At 45.9% G+C, this 23,846-nt stretch overlaps 1 protein-coding gene across 2 annotated transcripts in view; it reads left to right on the plus strand.

The window, feature by feature from the left end:
• Positions 1–23,846, plus strand: part of LOC138491106 (probable cation-transporting ATPase 13A4) — a 1,999,067-nt gene that overhangs the window by 1,551,613 nt on the left and 423,608 nt on the right. For both annotated transcript variants that reach the window (XM_069617426.1, XM_069617427.1), the window contains exon 21: positions 22,329–22,408. In XM_069617426.1, the coding sequence (XP_069473527.1) occupies positions 22,329–22,408 (80 nt within the window). The remainder of the gene's footprint in view (positions 1–22,328; positions 22,409–23,846) is intronic.

The following is a 23,846-nucleotide window of genomic DNA, read 5'->3' on the forward strand; positions in this document are numbered from 1 at the left end:
CCGCCAACCGGAGTAAAACTCTCTTCATAGCAGACAAGCAATGCTTGAGCTCACTTCTCGACTTGGTAATCCCTGAGTCTACAAAAAAATGCAACACTATTAACATCTTTTTCAACAACAAGATATGATATGCGCCAACAGATGGATATGGTACAAAATCCCCCCCCTCTTAATTCCATAGCGCGTAACTCAAACCAGGATTGCCTCAATGCCCCAAGATCCCCAAAGGTCTTGCAGACACCCTTGAGTCATTTCTACCAACTGTTTACAAAGATGACTCCCTCCCCGCTGCTATCCAAAAGGAGATCATCCCCTCCTCAAAAATAGGAAATTCCTCACTCATGCAAGTCTTATTACCAAGCACCCTAAAAACAGGAGCAATCCGCCCTCTCCTCCAAAAACCCACTATGGACCCAGATGACTTTGTGAACTACCAAGCAATGGCCAGCCTGCCATTCATTGAAATCATTATTGAGAAGGCTATTGCCAACCATGATCGGATTAACCAACACAGTCACCTCTGCCATTACCTATCTGGGTTCATACTGAACTGTATGTGGAAACAGCTACCATCCAGGTCATAGATGACGTTGTTCAAATCATGGACTTAGGTGACCCACACCGGCATGGTCCTCGTCGACCTCTCTTCCGCGTTCGCCACAGTCGACCAACTCGTACCAACCAGCCCGCTTACGAACAGGATGGACTTTTGGGGCACAGCTCTCAAAAGGTTCTCATCTCACCTCTCAGGCAGGCAGTAAGCCACCCAGATGAGCTTCAGGTCAGACAGTGCCATGCCACCGTGCGTTCCACAAGGCTGAGCACTTTTCAGGCAAACTGGAATCTATACATGGAGCAGTAGGGATTACTTCTCAATGAACCCAGCATCTCACTCCACCAGAACATGGACAAAACCCAATTACATCTACAAATCAGTGCTATCCTGGAAAGCTCATGCCTCTGGAACTGCCATTCTTTCATTTAAGCCTGGATGAAAAAACACATACCTAAGCTCAATCCTGCAATGACGGAATTCATCCAATTTGGGTACCCATGAAAACAGGAAAACCATTCAAGGGTGGCTAACAACCTGCACATTGATGGTGTCACAGCTCATCTGTCATCTCTATATCACTAGGGTTCACTATAGCCAGAGTGCTCTCCTTCTGATGACATATCAACAAAAAGGCCCAAACTTGCTGGTACCAGCTAAGCCTCACCAGGAAGATCAGACCCTTCCTTCCACTCAAGGACTTCAGAATCACAGGCCAAGCCCTGGTAATCTCCTGCATCAATAGGGGAAAGCCCTCCTCATCTTGATTTGAACTGAAGAGGAAGAGCAACTGGGGTCTTATGACTTGCTTTTAGGTCAAGAAAAAGAAATCAAACTGAAAAAGCAAGACACATGCCCAAATAAGTCTACGTAATCTACGTAATCTCCTAGGATAATGTACTCATTAGTGAAACCCTGAAAGGAGATAAGAAACGTGCCCCTGGACCATCCAACAGCTGACCAGGGAGCCAGTTTTCTTGTAGCAGAACTAGTAGTGAAGGTTTCAGGGAGAGGCCAGGGAGAGGCCACCTTACAGGACCGAACCGACTGTGGGGAATCAGAGAGAGGGCAAGATGGCTTTCAAAGGCCCAGTAAAGAAGTTGGTTGACTACCAAGACAATGCTGTAAAGCATCATAGTGAGGTGTTGGGGGAGTTGACGGCCGCCATCACCAATCCAGTTGAAGTGTCCCAAATAGCCCAGTCATATTACAGTGATCTTTAGACAATGGGAACCCTTCACTAGCTTTGCAGGGTTTCAGAAACTGATGGGTGGGCTCAAGATTGATGTGGGCAGCATGCTGCTCCTTTGTGGTCGTGGGATGCACAGGCAGCTTATCAGGTACTAAATCCCAATGCATGACACGTATACCAACGTTAAACAGGGAACTCCTGAGAGTATGGTCCCTGAACTTGAATTCTTATGACAGAAACCAAGGGAGAGTCAACTACTATGTGGACAATTGAATCTGGGTGTCATGGTCTGACCACTATTCTATCCCCTTCCCACTCACACTACCACACAAAATCCCACCACCTGCCAAACATCCCACTTGACCCCCAGCCAGACAAACCTAACACATCACAGACATTGTTTTAGCACCACTCAGACCACTCCCACTGCCCCACATGGACATCCCTCCATCATACTCCACCAATACAACACCATCGTCACACAGGCCCTCAACAGAATAGCACCCCTAAAATTACAAAACCCCCACAGCAACCACCACAAACCACGTTTCAACAGTTCCCCCCACCCCCTTCCATCAAGCAGGAAGCTAGATGCCTAGAAAGAACCTGGCAAAAAGAACAATGCCCCTCAACCAGGACACCCCTCAGACACTGCCTCAACAAATATAAAACAGCCATACGCAAAGTCAAAGCCACCCATTACCTCCAAGAACTCCAGTCCGCCACAAAGCGTCCCAAGAAACTATTCAACAGTGTCAAGTCCCTCTCTAAACCACCATTCACTCCTTCTGCAGCCCCATCCACTTTAGTTTGGAAGTCCCTCATGAACTACTTCAACTCCTAAATACACATCAGGACAACCCTCCCTTCAGCTCTCCCACTCACACCCCTCACTCCCAAACATTCCAACACAGGACACCATCCATCAAACCCTCATCCCCTTCACTGCTAAAACAAAACCTACACACTTCCTGGATGATGCATGCCCACCTCAAACTGCATCCAATTGCATCAACACCCCGCCCCCACTGGATCAACATAATCAACTCCTGTCTCTCACATGGTACTAGCCCCACTGCACTACAAACGGAACAAAACTCACACCTCCTCAAAAAAACATCTCTCAACCCCATGCTCCCTGAAAACTACTACCCCATGACCATCCTACCATACCTCGCTAGAATCATGGAATGCTTTGCAACTACCCAACTGCAACAACACATCACCCCAAACAACCTACTTAACCTCTTCCAATCTGGCTTTCGGTCTGGACACAGCATAACACTGCTACTCTTCACATCCTCTATGACCTCCAGAGCATCACAGACAAAGGACACACAGCACTACTCATACTCCTCGACCTCTCTGCAGCCTTCGACACCATCAACAACACCATTCTATTGGACCTCCTAGCCCACAGGATGAATCTCTCTGGTACCGTACTCCACTTGTTCGGCTCCTTTCCCACTGACATGTGTGAGGAACTCATGGTGACAACAGTAAAACAGACAAGTGATCACAGTTCAAGGCTGTTTATTTAACTGTATACAGGGTGTAGAAATGCCTAATCTGTACCTAAATATAAGATGGGAACAAGCGTTGACCAGCAAATGAAAAATAAGGCAGTCCTTGTGGCGTTGTGTCAAATAATAAAGGCCTATACTGCGAAACCTATTGCCAAAACTCACAACTAATACAAAAAAGGGTGTGGGATAGTTTTCAGGAAAAGAAAGAAGTGTTCCTAAATAATGTCAGGAGGCGGTACCCTGGGGACTCCCTTCCCCACGTTTGAAACACGGGTAAGATGGAAGCTTGGAGCACAGCACACAATCAAGCTTTCCCAGCATGAATTAACAGTTCCACTGGCAACAATCGGAATCGTCGATGACTAAGTCTTGTTACTACTGAAAAAGTATTTTGCCTTTGAGGGCCTGATGTCTTCAAACAAACAAACACAAAGTTCTCTTTGAAGTTCACGTTGCGTGATAGTTTTACCCTTGGGTCCCCCTCTTCTGGGGCTGCCCCTTCAAAAACAGTCCTCTTCTTAATGGGTTTTGGTTGATGACTTCCCTCCAGGATCCCCTCATTCGGGCTTGCACCTATGTCAACTGTTGGCTTCCTGCCACCGGGTTCCCTATGGCTTTCAACAAGGATTCTGCTATTGTTCTCACAAAAATTCTGGTCAACAGTTCGCTGTGAACCTCCCTTTCTCGGGTTCACTTGATCAGGGTGATACTGGCTCACCCCTGGGTCCCTCTCTTCTGGGACTGACCCTTCCTTGACAAGCGGGACAGTGTACTTCTGTCAGGATTCGTCCGTGGCGCCTATGGACGAGGTGGCGCCGCCATTGAATGTGCCATAACGTTGTTGGAAACGTTCACTCAGCGGTCTAGTTGATTTCCAAGATGGCCGCTGCCAAATGAAAACAGCCTCGGCAGTGGGATCGGAGCGTTGCAACTGTGCACTCTGCCGGAACGCTCTCTTGTGTGTGTATCCAGCTGCTTCCCTCTCAGGTATTCCTCCTCTTGTTGCTCCCCTTGCTCTTGCTTGTTTTTTCCCGCTCTCCTTCCCTCTTCTGCTTTGTCCCGCTGCTGCCCCCCCGGCATCCTGCCTTCAGCCAGCATCGATATCACTACAGACCTCTCCCTCCCATTAGCATTTCCTCCGGTGAATCGCCTCATTCTACAAGTGCTTACCTCTCTGGACGTACGGCAGCATACGAGGACACAAAGCGGCTACAGGTTTTTTTTGCCAACAACGCTTTTTTCCCTGACTACAAGAGGGTTGGCTCTCCGGAGTTTTCCCTCTGCCTTCAGTGTTGTATTCACTGGGGCAAGGTGCCCTCTGGGGGAGCCCGTCCATACCTGCATGACTGGAAAGGGAGAAAGGAGAAAACTGCGAGAAAAGAGAAGAAAAAGTCCCGAAAAGAAACTTCCAAGACCCCTCATCGGATCCAGGTGAGGAGGAAAAACAAGAAGGGGATCCAAGTTATAACAACTTCTCCTGTCTTATAGTGTCTCGTGGTTTCTCCCTCCGTCGTGCTCAAATTCCAAAACGACCAGCGGGACAGTGTACTTCTCCTGTCCGCTCCTTAGTGGGGTTTACTCCACTTGGCTTTTCAATGTCTTTTCAAACAGTTCAGAGTGGACATCCCTTGCCTTTGTCCACACACTTTCTCAGGACTTTAGACTTTGCGCCCTTCTTTTTAGCAACCACTCGCCTGGGTTTACGCTTGCCAACTTCACATTCACTTTCACTTGTAATGTTCACGGGATTCACTTCCCCTTTTACTTTCACCATGCAGGATTCACCTCTGTTTCTCAAGCTTGTGGCTCAAACACTTTCGATTGTACTAGGATTTTACTAGACCTTCAGTATGACCACTTTGACCTCTTCTGGCCCTCTCCTATGGCCTTCCGGTTTCTGTAGTTTTTCTCAGACGGGGATCGACCAGAGTCTCTAAGAGCCACACCGACGTGATGCCTGTTCCCTCTGCAGCTGGTCTCCACTCTCAACACTTTTACAGTTCTTTCATAGTTCATTGCAGTTCGAACTTGCCACTTTGCATTCCTTTCTCGACAACAGAAGCATGCAAGTCTTCTCCACCTTAGACTCTGCAGATCCTATCCAGACAACATGTGGAGTCCCACAGGGCTCTTGTGTCTCGCCAACGATGTATAATATCTTTACTAAACCTCTATTTGACAAATTGGACAGACTGGGTGTCACCTACACAAATTATGCAGACGACACCCAGATCCTCATCCCCCTTTCAGGCAATTTCACTACGGATACAGCTTTAGTAAACAAAATGTACACCCTCATTCAGGCATGGATGGCAACTCATGGCCTCTGCCTGAATGACGAAAAAACAGAGATCCTCATTCTAGGCTCACCCAACAACCTAAAAAAACTCGATTCCAACTACAGCTCCTTCAATATCGATGGCAATATAATCCCTATCGCCAAAGAGGTGAAAACCCTTGGTTTCTATTTGGACTCCACTTTGTCCCTAAGGAAACAAGAACTCCCTGGCCTCATCCACAGCCTATACCGGTAAACTTATTAAAGCATGCAGACCCTTCCTCTCACCAGCTAGCTGCATTATCCTAGCCAATGCACTAATCCTCTCAAAACTGGATTACTGCAATGCACTTTATGCAGGCACAAATAAATACATCATCAATAAACTTCAAACCCTACAAAACAACGTGCTCAGAACGGCCCTGAACCTCCCAGCTAGAGAGCATATCTCGAATGTGCGGAGAAAATACAACTGGCTTAAAATTAGTGATAGGATCACCTTCAAAATTGTCACACTAACATTCAAATGTCTGAACAATGCAGCTCCCCCCATACCTGAGGGATAGAATAATAAGAAAAACTACTGCACGACCAACCAGAACAGCCAACTCTTTCTGCCTCCAGACCCCTAGATTCTGACTAAAAAAACCAGGAGGTAATAACTTCCCTGTACAAGCAGCCCAGTACTGGAACGTCCTACCAGTTGAATTAGGAAGGGACCAGCCCTACAACAGCTTCAGGCACCATACCCGCACCTGGCTTTGACGCAACGACCTCTGAAACCGGTGACCCTGAGCATTGTGATCTAATGACACACGTACCCCTCCACTCTTCCATGTAAAATGTACATAATGTATTTACTCTATATAATTTGTTACCTTTCCACCCTTACATGTATAGAATGTACATAATGTAATTACTGTATACAATTTGTTACCAACAATCTGTAATATGCAACCTGTAACCAAGTTCTAAGCATTCTTGTTATTCTGTGTGCCCAGCTACCCAAGGGTTTTCTGGCGCCCTATAAATAAACAAACAAACAGCCCACTTCTTATCGGTTCTCCCCTCGACTCACCAGCTGTGATGAACCGCTTGGCTTTCTGCTTTACTGGAGTCAAGGCCGATACCACAGTAGCAGGAGGTTCCCTCGCTCCCGCTTATAAGCAGTGACACGCTCCGTGTACTGCTGACATCTGCTGCAAGACACTTGTGCTATTGTCTGCAGTCTTAGACTCTTCACAAAGGTTAAGCAGGTCTGGGACAAAAAGGGCAAGGTCACTTCTCTCCTTGCCACCCTCTCGCTTCCCGCCGCCTTACTCCTTCTCTTGAGCTGCCATGCCGGAATAGCCGTCTCATCATGCTGTCTGCCGTGCTCCTAGTGTGCTCTCTTGCTACACCTTTTATCCTTGTGGGAAAAGGAAAGGGCTGTCAGGTGTGTGTGGTTATCGCCAGTAAATACCTGACTCTGCCAGGCCCCCTTGGGTTGGGACATGTCAGGTAAATAGTTTCATCATTATTCCATTTTCTATCACAGTAACAAGTATTCGTGTTGGAAAAAGAGGGTATTGGAGGCTTTGAGTGCCCTGTGGGGTAGGATGGGGAAGGTTTGCGAAATGGACGAGAATGACCGGGATGCAGAACAGAACATAGGGAATCATGGGACCGGTAGTATTCTGTCATAGGAGATTGGGGTTTCAAAAGATGACAATAGGAGAGACGGAATTTGCAGGGTTTGCTGGGTAAGCTGAAATAGTGGGGTTTGTGACATGAACAAAGGGGATTCTGGGATTTGTAGTGTATTTTCCAATCAGGTTGGGAATGCAGAAAATGATAATCAGAGAGACGGGAAGAAGGCTGGGGAGTATTCGAATGCAGACCGGTGAAACAATGATTCTGGGAGTTATGCTTTTTGGGTGCAACCAGGTTTGGGAGCTTAGAGGATTGATTACATACGGAGGGGATGTTGGATCGGGGCAGGAGAGTTCTAACAGGAGGAAGGGAGTCAGATGCAATACAGCCCATGAAAAGCCTCCGATATCTTGCACACCTCTCCTTCTCTGGCAAGATACAGTGTCTCCCTTTGTATAACTCTGGGCTTCTCTACCCAGGTGATCTTTTCCCGCTCGTCTGCCATTTGGGTCGGGATAAGAGAAGCAGGGGCGTAGGAGGCACATAAAATCTGGAGGGGACAGGGGACATCTTGGGGACTTTGCTTTATTTATTTATTTATTGTGTTTTAGTCAAAGAACTCGACTTTTCACAAAATTAGAATTAAAATAGCAGTACGTATTAAATTACAAATATCACTGTATAAAACAAGAGAAAAGAAGAAAAGCAAACAGAAGAAAATTAAAGGATGCAGTAGCAAAGAACATGTCTTTGTATGTTGCATTTCTGGATTTGTCATCTGACTATGAGCTAATGGTAAGAGAGAGGAAATAACAATTACTTCCAGTGCGCCACAGCTAGGACGCCAGCTCGTTAAGAGGCAGATCACCTGTAAGTGGACTCCTGACAAATAAAGGAGTTGAATCCTTTTCTACCAACAGCTAGTTGCTACTTTTTTGAGTGGGGCAAGGAGACATGTGTGTCTCTTGGAATGGAAAGATGGGAGTTTCAAAGAAAGAGGAAATCTTGTTTGTACCTCTGAGTAAGCCCTGTTATGGGAGTAGAGGGACCAGGTTTGTGATGTTGCTGCTTTGACTGTCCTCCGGGGGGGGGGTACAGCAAACAAGGAGGAGGAGCTATCGCAAGCCCACCCCCTTATAAGCACACCCCAGGTCCGCGGCCGGATGTGTCGGACCCAGGGGATGCTTAGTAGGTGGGGTGTATGTGGACCCAGGGGGTGGCCAGAGGGGCAGCCAGCTATGTGTACTGCCCCTCTAGCGCCCCTGCGAGGGCCGGGCCAGCCTCTCACGATGAGTCTGGTCCCTCTTATTCCATCTCCTGCTGGCTTCAGAGCCTAGCTTTTCTTTGCCTTTGTTATTCTGAATGCAGAGCTGGACTCTGTTCCTTTCTCGTTTAACATTTGCTGCAAAGCCTGATCTATTTGATTCTCTCATATGTTACTAGGACGGCAGAGCATGGGTCCTCTGGCCTGTTACATTATTCAAAGAGCCCCTCTGGCCTTTCTTTGCCTCTCCCTTGTCTCACTGCTTGCTTGCTTAACACATACCTCCTTGATTGAACACTCAACATATTCTCCCTAACACATCAAAGGCAGCTGCAGTCTGTCTTAACTTCTATTTTTTCCGTGACTTGAATTGGCCTCTTATTTCCACTTTTGTGTCTGCAGGGGAACGGCATTTGCCAGTCACTGCCATGATGGTTCTACCTGGCCATAAGAGGGCAATAGCTAACCAATATTGGAAGAACATGGGCATTTTATGCCAGAGGCTGGCAACTGCCTTCCTAATGCCTACACAAGAGACACAACTCTTGCTTTTGTTTCTAACAGTAATTCAGTGGATGAAGAAACGCGAGAGCACACATATTGCTTATAAAGGAAGGGGATGGTGTCACACTTGGTTAAGACATTTTGATCACGCCAGGAGCTAATTTGCAGCTGCAGTTAAGCGATTACCTTTTAGACTTCTGGCTTTAAATAACGTTAGTATCACCTGGAAAGCACAGAGGTTGCTCAACAGGGTTCCTGGAGCAGGAGGGGTACCCTACTCGTGGGCATGGATGATTGGAGGGCATTCTTGCCCTGTTTTGGAGCCTCGCCCCTACAGCCATGATGGGGGAGGGGCCTATTACTTTTGGTTGTACGTACCCTTTGAGGGTGGGCAGACATTGCCTCCTGCTTTAGCCCACTAACAGCTCTGCTTTGCAACTTTATCACACATACCTGTCAGGTGGCATGTAACTCAATGCTACTAACGTTATCAGCCTCAGAAGTCTAGAATCCTTTGCCACATCAACTAGGGTACATGCTTGCCACCTGAGACTTAACCATGTCTGAGTCGGCATCTGTCGCCCTGTGTGGAAGACATACACAGAAAGAGCAGGGCACAGTGCCCTTGTGGGTTTTTCACACTTCTTCCTCGGGGTGGGCACAATTCACTCCGCAGAGAAAGTGGCACATGCTGGGCAACATTCTCCCACTTTGACAATGTCACCCAAAGAGCGAAATTGGCCATTTGAAATAAATCTGTTGACTTATTATTGCGCAATCCACACTGATGGGTTTCAGCACCTTCTTAACACGAGATGTCAATTAAGGGCATTTGCCAACGCACTCAAGAAACACAGGACACCCTCTTACCAGCATCATGCCATGCTCACTCATTCTGATCACGAATTGGCATTTATCTGGGGTCATGTTAAATGTATTTATTTAGTTATTACATGTGTAGCATCACGCCAACCCCCCAAGCATCAAGGCGCAAAGTAAACTGCATGGAGTGGACCACTTCCCTTGATGCACGTTTTTACTTTTCCGCCACAAAATGGAAGATTTTAGCGTAAAAGGCAGGTGAAATCACATTGCTTTTCCACTTTGGAAGAGTGTAAATACCGCACGCAATTAGCGAATGCTGGCGGAATTGACAATGGCTTCCTCTGGATTCCGCCCGCTTTTACCAGGTTTCATTTCCAAGCAGATCCCAGAGGAATCCCTTTCCTTATTTCCAGCATGAGAATCTATGCTGGCAGTAAGGCCGCATTTGTCTGGTGGAGCGGGAAATACAGGGGGTCCTGGTGTGACCACTTGGCTCCCGAACGCCACACAGAAAATGCACGAAAATCTGGACAATTAGAAAAAGCGACAGTAATAGTGTTTTCCACCACTTTTTCTGAACCAATTGACCTGGAAAATGCTGTGTTGCATCGGAAGCTGAATGCATTCACTCTGCCTATGATCCCACCAGAAGATTAAGCCAGGTGCTGAACACAGGTGTTACATACTCCTGTGCACAATCTGCATTTGAAGAATTAACTAACTGAGCTACCTTACAAATGATATCTCCTCTGGGGCTTTACCGTCTTAACCCCTTAACTGCCATGGGTATTTCCCCCTAGTGCAAGGCCTTTTTTGGTGATTTCGGTATGTCGCCCTTCAATCCCTTATAACTTCTTTGTTACATGAGATATCGTGGCCAAAGTTGGCCCCTTTTTTCCCACATGTAGGTGGTTGTAACGCCACTCAGGAATCCTAGTTTGCTGTAGGGGGGGTGAGAGAAAATAACCAAAAAGGAGAACATTTGTTTTATTTCTTCAGAAAATGCCAATAAAATGTTGTACAAATAAGCCTGTGGTGTTTTCCTTGTAAGAGCTAGGAACAAATGGTTTGCTGTGCTGGATTCGCCATTTTCCAGGCTTTCAGATTGAGTGAAAACCAAAGTAACGTATTTTGATATGCCAATCAGTCGTTTTGTGAGAGGTAGGCGATTTTGGTGTTTTTTGTCCAATAGGACATGCGCGGACGAAATGGAAGAAAAGGGTTGGAAAGCTGAATGGGAAGCCAGAAAGGCATACATTTCTGAAAAGTAGACAATATTCCAAGTTTAGGAAGGGGCGATTTGCACAGGTCAGGCAACAACTACGTAGGGAAAGATTCCATAGTTTGGGGGCAAATCGGGAAAATGACAGAAAGAAAACACAATTTCCGCACATTTCACTCTGGTCACCCACCGAAACACGCAGCAAACATATGGCCTACCTTCCCGCGTTCCCACCGGTTTTCCTATGAAAACAGTACCTCACATGTGTGGGTACACCTACCTGGGTGCAAAGGGAAAAGCCTAAAACACTGGTAACTCCAAGTCTTTTCGCACAGCAGATTTTCAGGAATTTTGCTCATGTGGACAACCCACAGATTTAGGCCTAGGGTGTCAAAGCCACGAAGGAAAACAGGAAACCGCATGCATTTCCAAAAAGAAGACACCCCTGGGAATCCACAGAGGTCTGACTTGCGCGAATCGCCCCATAATTTATGACCCACAATCCCTGACAAAGTCTGAAATTTAGTGGAAAAAACACAATTTTCATTTTGTCTCGGATTGTGGGTGATAAATTCTGGGGAGATTTGCGCAAGTCAGAACTCTGGATTCCCACGGGTGTCTTCTTTTCGGAAATGCATGGGGTACCCTGTTTTCTGTCGTGGCTTCGACACCCTAGGCCCAAATATGTAGGTTGTCTCTCCAAACCCTTTGGGGGTTACCAGTGGTTTAGCCTTTTCACTTTGTGCCCAGGTAGGTATACCCACACAGGTGAGGTACCGTTTTTGTCGGGACACCTGTAGGAACCCAGAAAGGTATGACATGTGTTGTTGGTGGTGTGTTTCAGTGGGTGGCCAGAGTGAAATGTCTGAAAATTGTGTTTTTTTCCACCAAATTTCAAAGACATTTCCCTCTGTCCACCCACCGAAACACGCGCCAACAACCGATGTCCTACCTTCCCGCGCTCCCACAGGTGTCCCAAAGAAAAAGGTACCTCACATGTGTGGATGCATCTAACTCGGCGCAAAGGGAAAAGGCTAAACTACTGATAACCCCAAGCCTTTCGGCAAAGCAGATTTTGCTCATGTGGACAGTTTTGGGTCTAGGGTGTCGAAACCACCAAGGAAAACAGAGAACCCCATGCATTTCCAAAAAGAACACACCCGTGGGCACCCCCCTTTTCACTAAAAACATCCATGGTGGTTTAGTGACCCCCACAGCCACCCAAATCAAGTTATCATTTTATTTTATTTTTGTTTTTGTTTTGCCGCTTTCCTAGGGGCAGATTGTGCTAGCAATCTGCCCCCAGGGAGGGCTACATGAGATGACCCCCCTCCATTTGGGGTGGGGGGAGAGGGCCATCTCCCTTTCCACTAAAAACATCCATGGTGGTTCAATGGCCCCCCACACCCACCCAAAACAAGTTATAATTTGTTTTGCCCCTTTCCTAGGGGCAGATGTGCACATGTGTGTGGCCACCTGCCCCCCTGGGGGGTGGCTCTGCCAATATTTGCAGTGGCCTCCCCCCCCCACCCCAAATGGATGGGGACATCTCATGTACCCCTTCCTAGGGGCAGAAATCAGCCCCCAGGGAAGGCTACATAAGGTGCCCCCATCCACTTAGGGTGGGGGGAGAGGGCCAACCCCCCTTTCAAACACAAAAAATCCTGGTGGTCTAGTGGGCCCCCCACCCCCACCCAAACAAGTTATAATATATATATTTTTGTTTTGCCCTTCCCTAGGGGCAGATGGCACGTGTGTGACCATCTGCCCCCAGGGGGGTGGCAAAACGTACTGCCCCAAGCTTGGGGGGCAGGGTGGCTCTGCCAATATTTGCAGTGGCCTCTTCCCTCACCCCAAATGGATGGGGGCATCTCATGTACCCCTTCCTAGGGGCAGAAATCTGCCACCAGGCAGGACTACATAAGGTGTCCCCCATCCACTTAGGGTGGGGGGGAAGGACGTCCCCCTTTCAAACACAAAAAATCCTGGTGGTCTAGTGGGCCCTCCCACCCAAAACAAGTTATAATATATATATTTTTGTTTTGCCGTTCCCTAGGGGCAGATGGGCACATGTGTGTGGCCATCTGCTCCCGGGGGGGTCAAACCTTACTGCTCCAGGCTTGGGAGGGGTGGCTCTGCCAATATTTGCAGTGGCCTCTCCCCCCCACTCCAAATGGATAGAGGGCATCTCATGTACCCCTTCCTAGGGGCAGAGATCTGCCTCCAGGGAGGGCTACATAAGGTTCCCCTATCCACTTAGGGTGGGGGGGGAGAGGGCCACCCCCCTTGCAAAAATCCCTGGTGGCTAGTGGTCCCACCCGCACCCACCACACCCAAAACTACATTTAAAAAAAAAGTTTTATTTGCCCCCCCTTCCCTGGGGGCAGATGATCACCCATCTACCCGCAGGGTATTGCCCCCATGCTTTGGGGGCCAGGGGGGAGAGGTCAGCTTACATAGTAAGCAGCCCCTCCCCCCACTTCAAAAACAGATGCCTGCACAACACACCAAACACATATTCTGGTGGGGATAAATGACATTACATCCCCCCACTTAAAATTTTAGGGGGGATTTGTCCCCCCTGTCCCCCCCCATGTCCTACGCCCCTGAAGAGAAGGCCCTATATTTCTTGGCCACCTGAATAAGGTACTCTTGAGGTTTTCTAGGTGAGATACCCTCAGGTACTTCACACATGACACACTTTGTCTCCATGCCCCCTTATCGATCAGACCCCACCCCTGTCAAGTATGGGGTCTCACAAGGCTCCTCCCTATCCCCACTCTTCTTCAATCTAGATGTTGTATCCCTTGGACAGACCCTTCGCAAACTCAACGTACATTGCACAAATACGCAGATGACACACAAGTATACTTTCAAATTTCATACCTCTCACAACTCTACACCCTCAAAACCTGTCTCTGCACCTTCACCAACTGGATCGCCACACACTTCCTCAAACTCAAGCTCTGGTTCTCTCTAAGGTGGACGATGGAAATGCTCTCCTCATTGGAATCCCCCACAGCACTCTCGCCCCGCCCCCATGCAAGGCATACAAAACGCAGCTGCCAGACTCATCCTCCACCAACCCAAACATTCACACATCACCCCCGCTCTTGCCCAGCTCCACTGCCTCCCCATGCCCCAGAGAAGGACTCTGCCTTGTATTCAAAGCCATCCACCACAAAACTCCATCTTACCGTCATCACAAACTCAAACCCAGCACCCACACAAACACTGGACAAGCCAGCCATCACCTACGCATTCTACGCTGCAAATTCACATGCACACAAAAACAAGCATTTACTCACTTCTCACCCAGGGCATGGAACACCCTACCTCTCTCCACATACGCACTGCATTCTCCATCACCACTTTCAGAAAAAGCCTCAAAACATACCTGTTTCCCCACACATAGCCCTGCCCTGCCCTCCTCCACTGCGATCACGTGTCTATCCTAATGTTCCTATCCTGAAAGCATTTTGAAACTTCTTTTTTTCAACTCCCACATTTTCAATATTTACACCATTTAAGGTGCTCCGAGGCCCTCTTGGTAGGGTCAGCGCTAAGTAAATATTCAAATAAATAAATACTATCAAGTGAAACCCATGACTGCCAACCTACAGACCTTGAGACCTTTGGGGAGGGTAAAGACATTCTAGTACTGGAACAGTGCCCTTCCCCTTCCATCCAGTGGGCAGTTAAACAACTCTATAACCCCTCCATTGAGGAGTCGATCCACACCACCAGAGGGCATCAAAGAGCTCTCCTTTGCTAAATCCTATTAACCAGGAGACCTACAGTTAAGCCCCTTCATAGAGGTGTAAAGGAAGACAGGCATAGCATTAATGTCAGGTGGACTCCCTGACTAATGTCAGAGTCCGGTAGTCCCTTCCCTCCTCAACCATCTGTAAATGGGAAGTGTTAGGCAGAATTACATGCATTACCCTTTGGGAACACTACACACAATTAAGACTACAGGTGTAAGCACAATCTCACCTTTCGTACAAGCCTGTACTACACAGGTAGTAAACTGTTAAGTCTTTGCCAATGTTCTTAGAAGTAGTTTGCAAGAAAAAGTTATATGTCGGATTAGGAGCGAACAAGACTCCAAAGTTGGGAAAGTTTGACAAACTTTCACAGCGGCAGAAATGATTTCCATACCGCGTTTGCACAGTACCTTATGGATGAAGACAAGCTGTAGCTGAGGCAGTTGTTCCTGGCAGTTCCTGCAGATCTCGCTGTTCCAGAGCTTCAGTCGTGGGGACAAGGAGGACGTCGGCAGGTTCCCGCACTCCCCAGGAAAGAAGCCACAAGCTTCGCTAACCGTAGGTTTTAAGCCCACAAACTGGTAACCTTCTCACTGGCTATCCGGTTTTCAACAGCACACTGAAGAAAATTTGACCAAAATGGAGACAGTGTCCAGGTTACTTGAGAGTTGGTTGTTCCCACCAGCTCAAGGGAAGAAGTCGTCCTTGAAGGGGCTTCTCTGTCAAGGGAGTTTCAGGCAATTTGGACCTGCAGTAGGGCTTCAACGGGCAAACCAACGGTCCAGGAGTTGCAGTAGTCATCTTCCTTCAGCTCGTCTTCGGTTCTTTCATTCCAGTGGTGACTCTGCCTTCCAAGTCCCAGAGACCTGCTTTTAAAAAATGTTCTCCCATTCATTCCAGCCTGGCTGTCACTCTCCCAGCAGGGTGGCTGTCCTTGCCGGACAGTCAGCCAGCCAATCACACCAGAGTGCATTCAGGTGTCCTAGGAGACTAAGCACAGTGAGATTCGGGCACCTCCCTCATATCCTGTCCACTCCAGACACTCAGGCGCCAGAGGACGGCTTCAGCACTGCAGCCCGCCAAAGGCCATAGAACAAAGGGACCAAACCTGGTTTGGCGCGCAGTGACAAACACTAGAAGGACCTTTCCTAAATGAAACAGCAAAATAAAGATGACCAGAGTCTGTTTTTACAGAGGGGTCTTGGGTGCCATATTGAAAAACATGGCTGACCCGATTTTTAGCTACCGTTGTTCGCGGTCAGGAAAAATCATGGTAGTTTGTTCTAAAACCACTGCCACCAGCCATTTCAAGAGGAAAGGGTAACATTTGACTGTTACATGAGTGTTTAGACATAAAGGATGCTAGGCAACCCCTCCAGCACTCTATAGGAAAATAGTTTGTGCTGGGTCTATACATTTAAAAAGACTAGCACAGTCAGTTTACCTTTACGTGCACTGGGAGACAGTAGTCAGTCCCAGAGAAGGGATTTAAACCTTGGGAAGTCTGAAAGGCATCCCTGTGCCACTGCACTGAAGTTGCTGTGTGACACACAAGACAACGATGATGCCTATGGAGTTGTCTAAAACTCCATATCCAAAGAACACAAAAGTAAAACACACATCAAAATACATGAAAGAGTGGGGAAAAAGGCTCACACTCTTTCCAGGTAAAAATGAAAATCCTAGAAATCCAGCAAAGTTGCTGGGGGTCTCAAAAGGGAAGGGAAATTAGCACATTTCTGAGAATTCTCCCTAACAGCAACTTGAAATGTGAATGGGATTAATAATCAAGTTTAAAAAAAAAAAGATTTTAAACTATCTGGATGATATGAAAACCGAAAACCGACATATGGTTCCTGCAGGAAACTCATTTGCTGCAGGACCAACTTGTCAGTTTGGACAAGGAATGGGTTGGGAATGTTTTTGGCTCTTTGTTCAACTCTAGATCTAGAGGTGTTGCGTTTTTAATACCCAAAAATGCACCTTTACAGGTACTAAAACAACGCTCTGAGGAGGGTAGGATAATTGCTTTGTTGTTGAAGATTCAGGGAGAAGTTATGATGCTTTGTTGGTGAAGATTCAGGGAGAAGTTATGATGCTTTGTTGGTGAAGATTCAGGGAGAAGTTATGATGCTTTGTTGGTGAAGATTCAGGGAGAAGTTATGATGCTTTGTTGGTGAAGATTCAGGGAGAAGTTATGATGCTTTGTTGGTGAAGATTCAGGGAGAAGTTTTGATGCTTTGTTGGTGAAGATTCAGGGAGAAGTTATGATCCTTTGCAACATTTATGCACCATCAGTAAATGATGGGTTGTTCTTCAGACAGGTGACTCAGATGATCCAAGATTTAAATACACTGAATGTTCTATTAGGTGGTGACATTAATGTGGTTATTGACCCCACAATTGATAAAAGGGTAGAATACGTAGGAAATTTGATAATCATTATTTGTCTCTTCAGGCTCTCATTAAGGAACATCATGTAAAAGATAATGTGAGGCAATATAGTTTCTACTCGTGCACTCATGACACCTTTTCTAGATTGGATATGTTGCTACATGCAGGAAAAATGCCAGAAAACTATCATTCTAGTCATATTGGAAATATACTTTAAACAGATCACGCACCAGTGGCTATGTATCTGAAGTTAGATTTCGAGCTCTGCAGAACATTTACTTGGAAGATGAACATGTCGATTTTAAATGATAAGAAGATTCTGGAGAAGATTGTTTCTGTGGCGGACCATTTCGTGGAAGAAAATCACTGCAGGGAACTAAGTGCGAAGACAGTTTGGGAAGCCTGTAAGTGTACTATGAGAGGGATACTGCTTGGTCTTTTTAGTAGCAAGAAAGTCTGGAGAAGGAAAGACAAAATCTAAGTTTAGAGTTCAAGGACTTTCAAGATAACTGATGAATGAACCGATGCAATCAGAAAGTTAATGAGCTGCGGAAATTGAAGACAAAAACTAATACTCTGCTAACCGAATCAGCTGAGCGGCATTTGTATCCATTAAGATGCTTCTATTATGAAAAAGGGGAAAAGTGCGATTGATGGTTGGCGCACCGATTAAGGAAGATGAACTCTGATAGGGCTATAACCTCAATTACAGGCCCTGATGGCATAACCACGTTTAATCCCAAAGAGATTAATAACATCTTTAAGAGCTACTACATGAATTTATACCGCAATGAACCTGAGATATCTGGAGTGGGCGAGAATTTCTTTGGGAATCTAGAGATCCTGAAGATTTTGGAAATAGAACAAAAATCTCTGGAGAAAGATTTGACGGTCGAAGACTTGAGAAGAGCAATAAGTAAGCTGAACACCGGGAAGTCACCTGGGCCTGACGGCCTTCCAGTTGAATTCTATAAGATTTTACTGAATTCTGCCCTTAATTTAATGAAAGAAATGTTTGACTCATCACAAAGAGATGGTCGTTTGCCTCATACGACTAACCACGCCATGATATCTGTGTTTCTGAAGAAAGGGAAGGATGAGAACCTGCCTTCGAGCTACCGCCCAATAAATTAAACAAATGCAGACAACAAGGTTCTTTCCAAGGTTTTGGCCATGAGGTTGGAAAATTTGCTTCCAAAGCTAATTCATGAAAACCAATCCGGATACATAAAGAGCAGACAAACTTAGAGTAACATACGCAGACTTTTACAAACAATATCACAAGCCATGGAATCATATGATGATATTGCGGTGTTGTCTTCGGATGGCAAAAAGGCATTTGACCACATCAATTGGAACTATCCTTATTCTGTGCTGCGCAAAATGGGTCTAGGTGAAAGTTATATAACAGACATAAATACCAATGGATTAAGATCAGAGATTTTCAAACTGGAGAGGGGTACTAGGCAGGGCTGCCCATTATCACCGCTTTTGTTCATCATTGCAGTCAGGCCTTTGGTCATTGCTCTCAGATACGAACAAAGGTTAGGTGGGGTGAGTTGTTGGGGTGTGGAACAGAAGATCTGGTTCTATGCAGACCACCTGCTCTTGATCCTGAAACATTTGGAGAAATCTCTGCCTATTTTGATAGAAATTCTGTCAAGATTCAATGGTTCATCTGGATATAAAATTAACTGGGCGAAGTCGGAAATAATGCCTTTGACAATGACGTGTAATAAACCGATGATCACTTCCTTGGGTTGTAAGTGGTGTGCTGAAAGGTTGCAATACTTGGGTATTTGGTTAACACCAAAGATTGAGGATGTTGTTGATGTAAATCTAAAGGAGCTCTGCAGGGATTTCAGATTAGAGCTGGAGAGGTGGGCGATACTACATTTTTAATTGTGGGGTAAAGTAAATGCCCTAAAAGTGACCTCTACCCACGAAGATTAACTATGTGCTCGGCATGTTGCCGCTGAAAATTGCCCAGCATTATTGGAATGAACTAGATAGGCTTATGCAGAATTTCATCTGCGATCACAAACCTCCAAGACTAAAACTTTGGAAGCTACAATTGCCTCTAGAAAAAGGGGGCCTTGGAGTACCTCATTTTTATGCTCATCACCTGGCGTTCATGGCTCAATTTCTTGTCCCGTTCCTTGAAAACAATCCTGATGAATGGGTGATTGTGGAAGCAAACATTGCAAGGCCATTGGCGCCTAGAGCAATTTGAACTACAACAAGAAGACCTGGCTGTAAGAAGAATCCAGCCACGGAATTTGATGCATTAAAGACCATGGAGGCTTCAATTTGGACCACTGTTTTGTCCGGATGGTTTTTGAGAGGGGTCAGGTGGATTGGTGACCTTCACGAGGAAGGAAAATGGCTTACGGCTAAGGAGGTCAGAGTAAAATGGGATATTACAGGTTTTTCGACCACGGACTACCGCCGGTCGGTTGAAAACAGCCATAGAAAGGGTGGATTGGACGAATGAGCTAGACTTAAATCTTTTTAGTATCATACCAAAAAAAGGGCCAGGGAGGTCTGACCATCCAGATTTATAAACTGATTGTTGCAAAATATAAAGAGAATGATTGTTTGCGGGAAGAGTGGAGTAGGAGACTTGGCTGTGACATTACTATGGAAATGTGGTTATCAATCTTTGCGCAATTAGTTTGGATGAAAGGTCGAGGAAAATTAATATTTTGAACAGGGTCTTGCTGGGGCTGTGTGCACCAGACTGGAATGCTGGAGCATATGATGTGGGAATCCGTGAGGGTGCAAGATTTTTAGCTTGATATTTGTGCGATATGTGAGGAGGTACTTGGTGAGAAAGTTGATTATGATTTTAAAACATTGATCTTGGTTGGGGACGAGTTGCTGGAAGATTTGACCACCTCTCAAAAGAAATGGCTACTTAGAGGTGCTGCGAATGGAAAGAAAATGATTCTGCATGGGTGGAAATCTAGGGTCTCCCCAATTATAGATGACTCGATTGATGAGATGCATAAATTAGCTGAAATGGAGAGATTGATCTATAGGAGAGAAAGGAAAGTCTATCTTTTTGAACGGATTTGGGGGAAATTCATGGACTTGTATTAGTCTCTGTTGTGTAGATAACCTGGGAGGAGGGTGGGGGGATGTATATATTATAATGCTAATGTACATAGTTGTTATTGCTTATCATTGTATGTTTCTTTATTCTTACGCATTTTTAATTCTGAAAAAGTGAAAATAAAAAAAACATTTTTAAAATCCTACGGAATAAGATGGAAAACACGCGTTGCTGAAAAAGATGCAAAAACCTAACCTAATAACGCAGCGGTCGTGCTGGTTGCAATGCCGAGCGAACAGGGAGATTTACCTGGATTATTTAACACAGAGGCACCAAAGAAGGCTCTGGCGATCTGCTGATTCGCTTGACGGGTTGTCCTCTTCACAAATATTTTGCCACTCACTAAACTATGGTGGCAGTCGAGTTGTGAAACCCTCGTTCTGTGGTCGCTCATTGTGTGTTGCGAGCAGCGAGAAAGGACTGAAATGTCACAATCTCCAACTAGACTCTGGCTAACCAGAATGATGGTTGGGGTGATGTGGCGGCCATCGTGATTGGATGGCAAAAACAAACCTAAATTCAATAAATTCCTGCTGTGATTTTTGTGGCTAATTAAATATAATAGAGGCCACTGTAGCTCTTCATTTAGCCCATTAATGTGTGTTTGTAAATGGTGTATCCACCGTTGTTCCAATTTTTGTAATGTTTTGGCAATCAAAAAGGTACAGCTGTAATTTTGTATTTGATCGATTACGGTCCAGGTGATGTCATCAGCAGTATGATGAGTCTCCATATAGTGTGAGAGTAGTGGTGCTGGCTCAGCTTTTGTTCGAATCCGAGAGCGATGCTTGTTGATTCTTGTGACCACTTTCCTGGTTATCATTCCTATATATAATAAATTACAAGGGCATTTGATGCCATAAATGACATTATGACTTTGACAATTCATGAATTTCCGTAGTTCCCAGACAAAATTGTGGTGCGTGACAGTCGTAGCCCGTGAGGTGAATTGACAGGCACTGCAATTCCCACAAGGGTGGTGACCCACCAGAGGTGCCAGTCTCTGTTGCCAGGCTGCATGTGAGGTATTTTGTCGGAGGCCTAGGGTAGACTGCTTGAATATAGAGTGAACCAAACTGTCCTGAACATACTGAATGCGTTTCAAGTCAAATAGAGGTGGTCCAGTCATGCATCCAGTGCTGGTGACCAAGTTGCAATATTTCTTAATCAGACGTTTGATCTTAGTTGCCTGTGGCGAGGAAGTCTTGATGCAGACAATTTGTTGCTGTTCTAGACCTTTTTTCCGAGGGGCCTAGAGTAGATCTTTATTTGTAAAACATGCTCTTTTGGCTGCTTTCTTGATGGATTTCCGGGGGTAGCCTCGGTCTGTCAATCTACCCATCAGAACCTGCGCATGTTGTGAGTAGTCATCCACATATGTACAGTTCCGTCGGATTCTTAAAAACTGACAATATTGTAAGTTATCCTTAAGGGCCAGTGGATGTTGGCTGGTATGCATTAACAGAGTGTTCCTGTCGGTTTCCTTACGGTATAGACTGGTGTAAATCTTACTCTGGTGTTGCCCAATATTCAAGTCCAAAAACGGAAGTGAAATCTTGTTGGACTGACTAGAAAAAACTAAGCTGGAATCCTGTTGATTCAGCCCCTCCATGAAATCACATAGGCTTTGAGTTTCCCCTTGCCAAATGAAAAAAACGTCATCTATGTAACATCGTCATTGTCTGATTTGTTGTGTGAAAGGGTTGTTTTGCCAAATAAATTGTTCCTCATAATCAGCCATGTAAATGTTGGCCACGGATGGTGCAAAAGATGCGCCCGTGGCAACTGCATGTTTTTGTTAAAATAGTTAATTGTTGAAGGTTCAAACTCAAGCCTAACTACTAAGAAGAAAAAGGCCCCTAGGTGTAAAATACATGCAATTATACCATTATGACCCCAAATAACTTGGGATTGGATCTTTACTTGATACTCGGCTGTGTGTATAAGTGCAGTGTGTCTTTTTCACACTGATAGTTTTTCCACAGATTTGCATCGTGCACCACGATCCTACTCTATGCCAGTAAACATTGCACTTTTCTCTCCTTTCTTTTCTCAGCTGCTGCTGAACGGGGTGGTGTTTGCCAGAATGTCACCCGGGCAGAAGTCAAGCTTGGTGGAAGAGCTGCAAAAATTAGAGTAAGTAGCTTTGTCAAAAGTGAAAGCGTATCTTTTGGGTATAATTATTACCTCTTAATAATGAGTTAAGCTTTGAGGGAAAACAAATCATTGTCCCTGCACCATATCAGAGAGACCTGCGAGCATCCAGTACTAATTTCACTTCCTGGTAGACCTCATGTCCCCTCCTTTTCCTATCCTCGCCCAGCCGCATTGAGGCTGAGCCCCCCGCACCCTCAAGTACAGACCTGTGACACGTTCTTCACTTTCCCTGAGAAGCTCACTGTCTCTAGAGCCCTAGTCCTCTCCAGGCTGGACTATTTCAAAAGCCTCTTTCTAAATATGCCTGTCTCTACTCTCCGACCTTTACAACTCATCCAGAACAGGACTGCAAGACTTGTCCTTGGCCTCAAGCCCAGGGATCATATCTCTCCAGCTCTGAAATCTCTGCACTGGCTCCCTGTAGCTGCAAGGATCAAATTCAATACCCTTTTCATCGTCCACAAGGCGTTGTGGGGCCTGGAACCGCACTACCTCCAACTTTCTCTTCCTAAACATCTTCCTTCTCAAGCTCTCCACTCATCCACCTCCAAGTATTTGAGGGTCAGACACTTTTTCAAGCATATAATGAGGGGGCAGACCCCTTTCCTCAGCTGGGGCCTTCCTCTGGAACAGCCTCCGTGCCCCTCTCAAACTTGAGCAGAACCACTTGCGGTTCCGGAAGCAACTCAAGACCTTCCTTTTCGCTTCCACTTTCTCTCTTCCTCGCCCCTGCTAATGTCCCTGATAGCTCTGCACTCTGGTTACATGGCCACTATTGAACTCTGGCTCAGGTTCCTGCGTGTCCATTTGCCCTCACACTGCCTCCTGGCTCCCTCAGCGCTTAAGGGTCTGTATCTGTAAACCTACATTCCCTTCTCTTTGCACTTAAGAGCCACCATCTGGCAGCATTTATTGAGTCACCTGCACTTCTCACCCCCCACATCCTCTTCCCCACTTCTCCCCTTCCCTCTTCCCCACACTTGCGCGATCTGAATGACACAAGGCCTAGTGAGACCGTTGTTTGTCCTCCTTCTGTTTCCCCCACCTTGTCTTGTCACGCCTAGAAACACCTCTCTACAGGTTCGTTATAAATGACTTATCATATATCATTATCATATCATTGCTCCAAAGCTTGCACTTGATTGCATCCTCTATTTGTTTGTTTGTTTGTTTTTTTATTATTTATAATGCACACCTCCCCCTGAGGTATCTGGGCGCAGTACAAGGAAATGCAGTTTCTTAGTTAAACAATGTAGGTACAAATATACAACATATTATATACAATGGGCAGCAGAAAAGGAAAAACAGTAACAGCTGGCAGGAAACTATGCTACAAATATGCAATAAGATTTACAATTATTTGCATACAACCACAGTATTGTGTCCATTTAGGGTGGACTATTTAGTAGGGTTCGTC

Source organism: Ambystoma mexicanum, chromosome 10, assembly GCF_040938575.1.
Source record: "Ambystoma mexicanum isolate Mex_15411 chromosome 10, UKY_AmexF1_1, whole genome shotgun sequence".
NCBI classification, from domain to species: Eukaryota; Metazoa; Chordata; class Amphibia; order Caudata; family Ambystomatidae; genus Ambystoma; species Ambystoma mexicanum.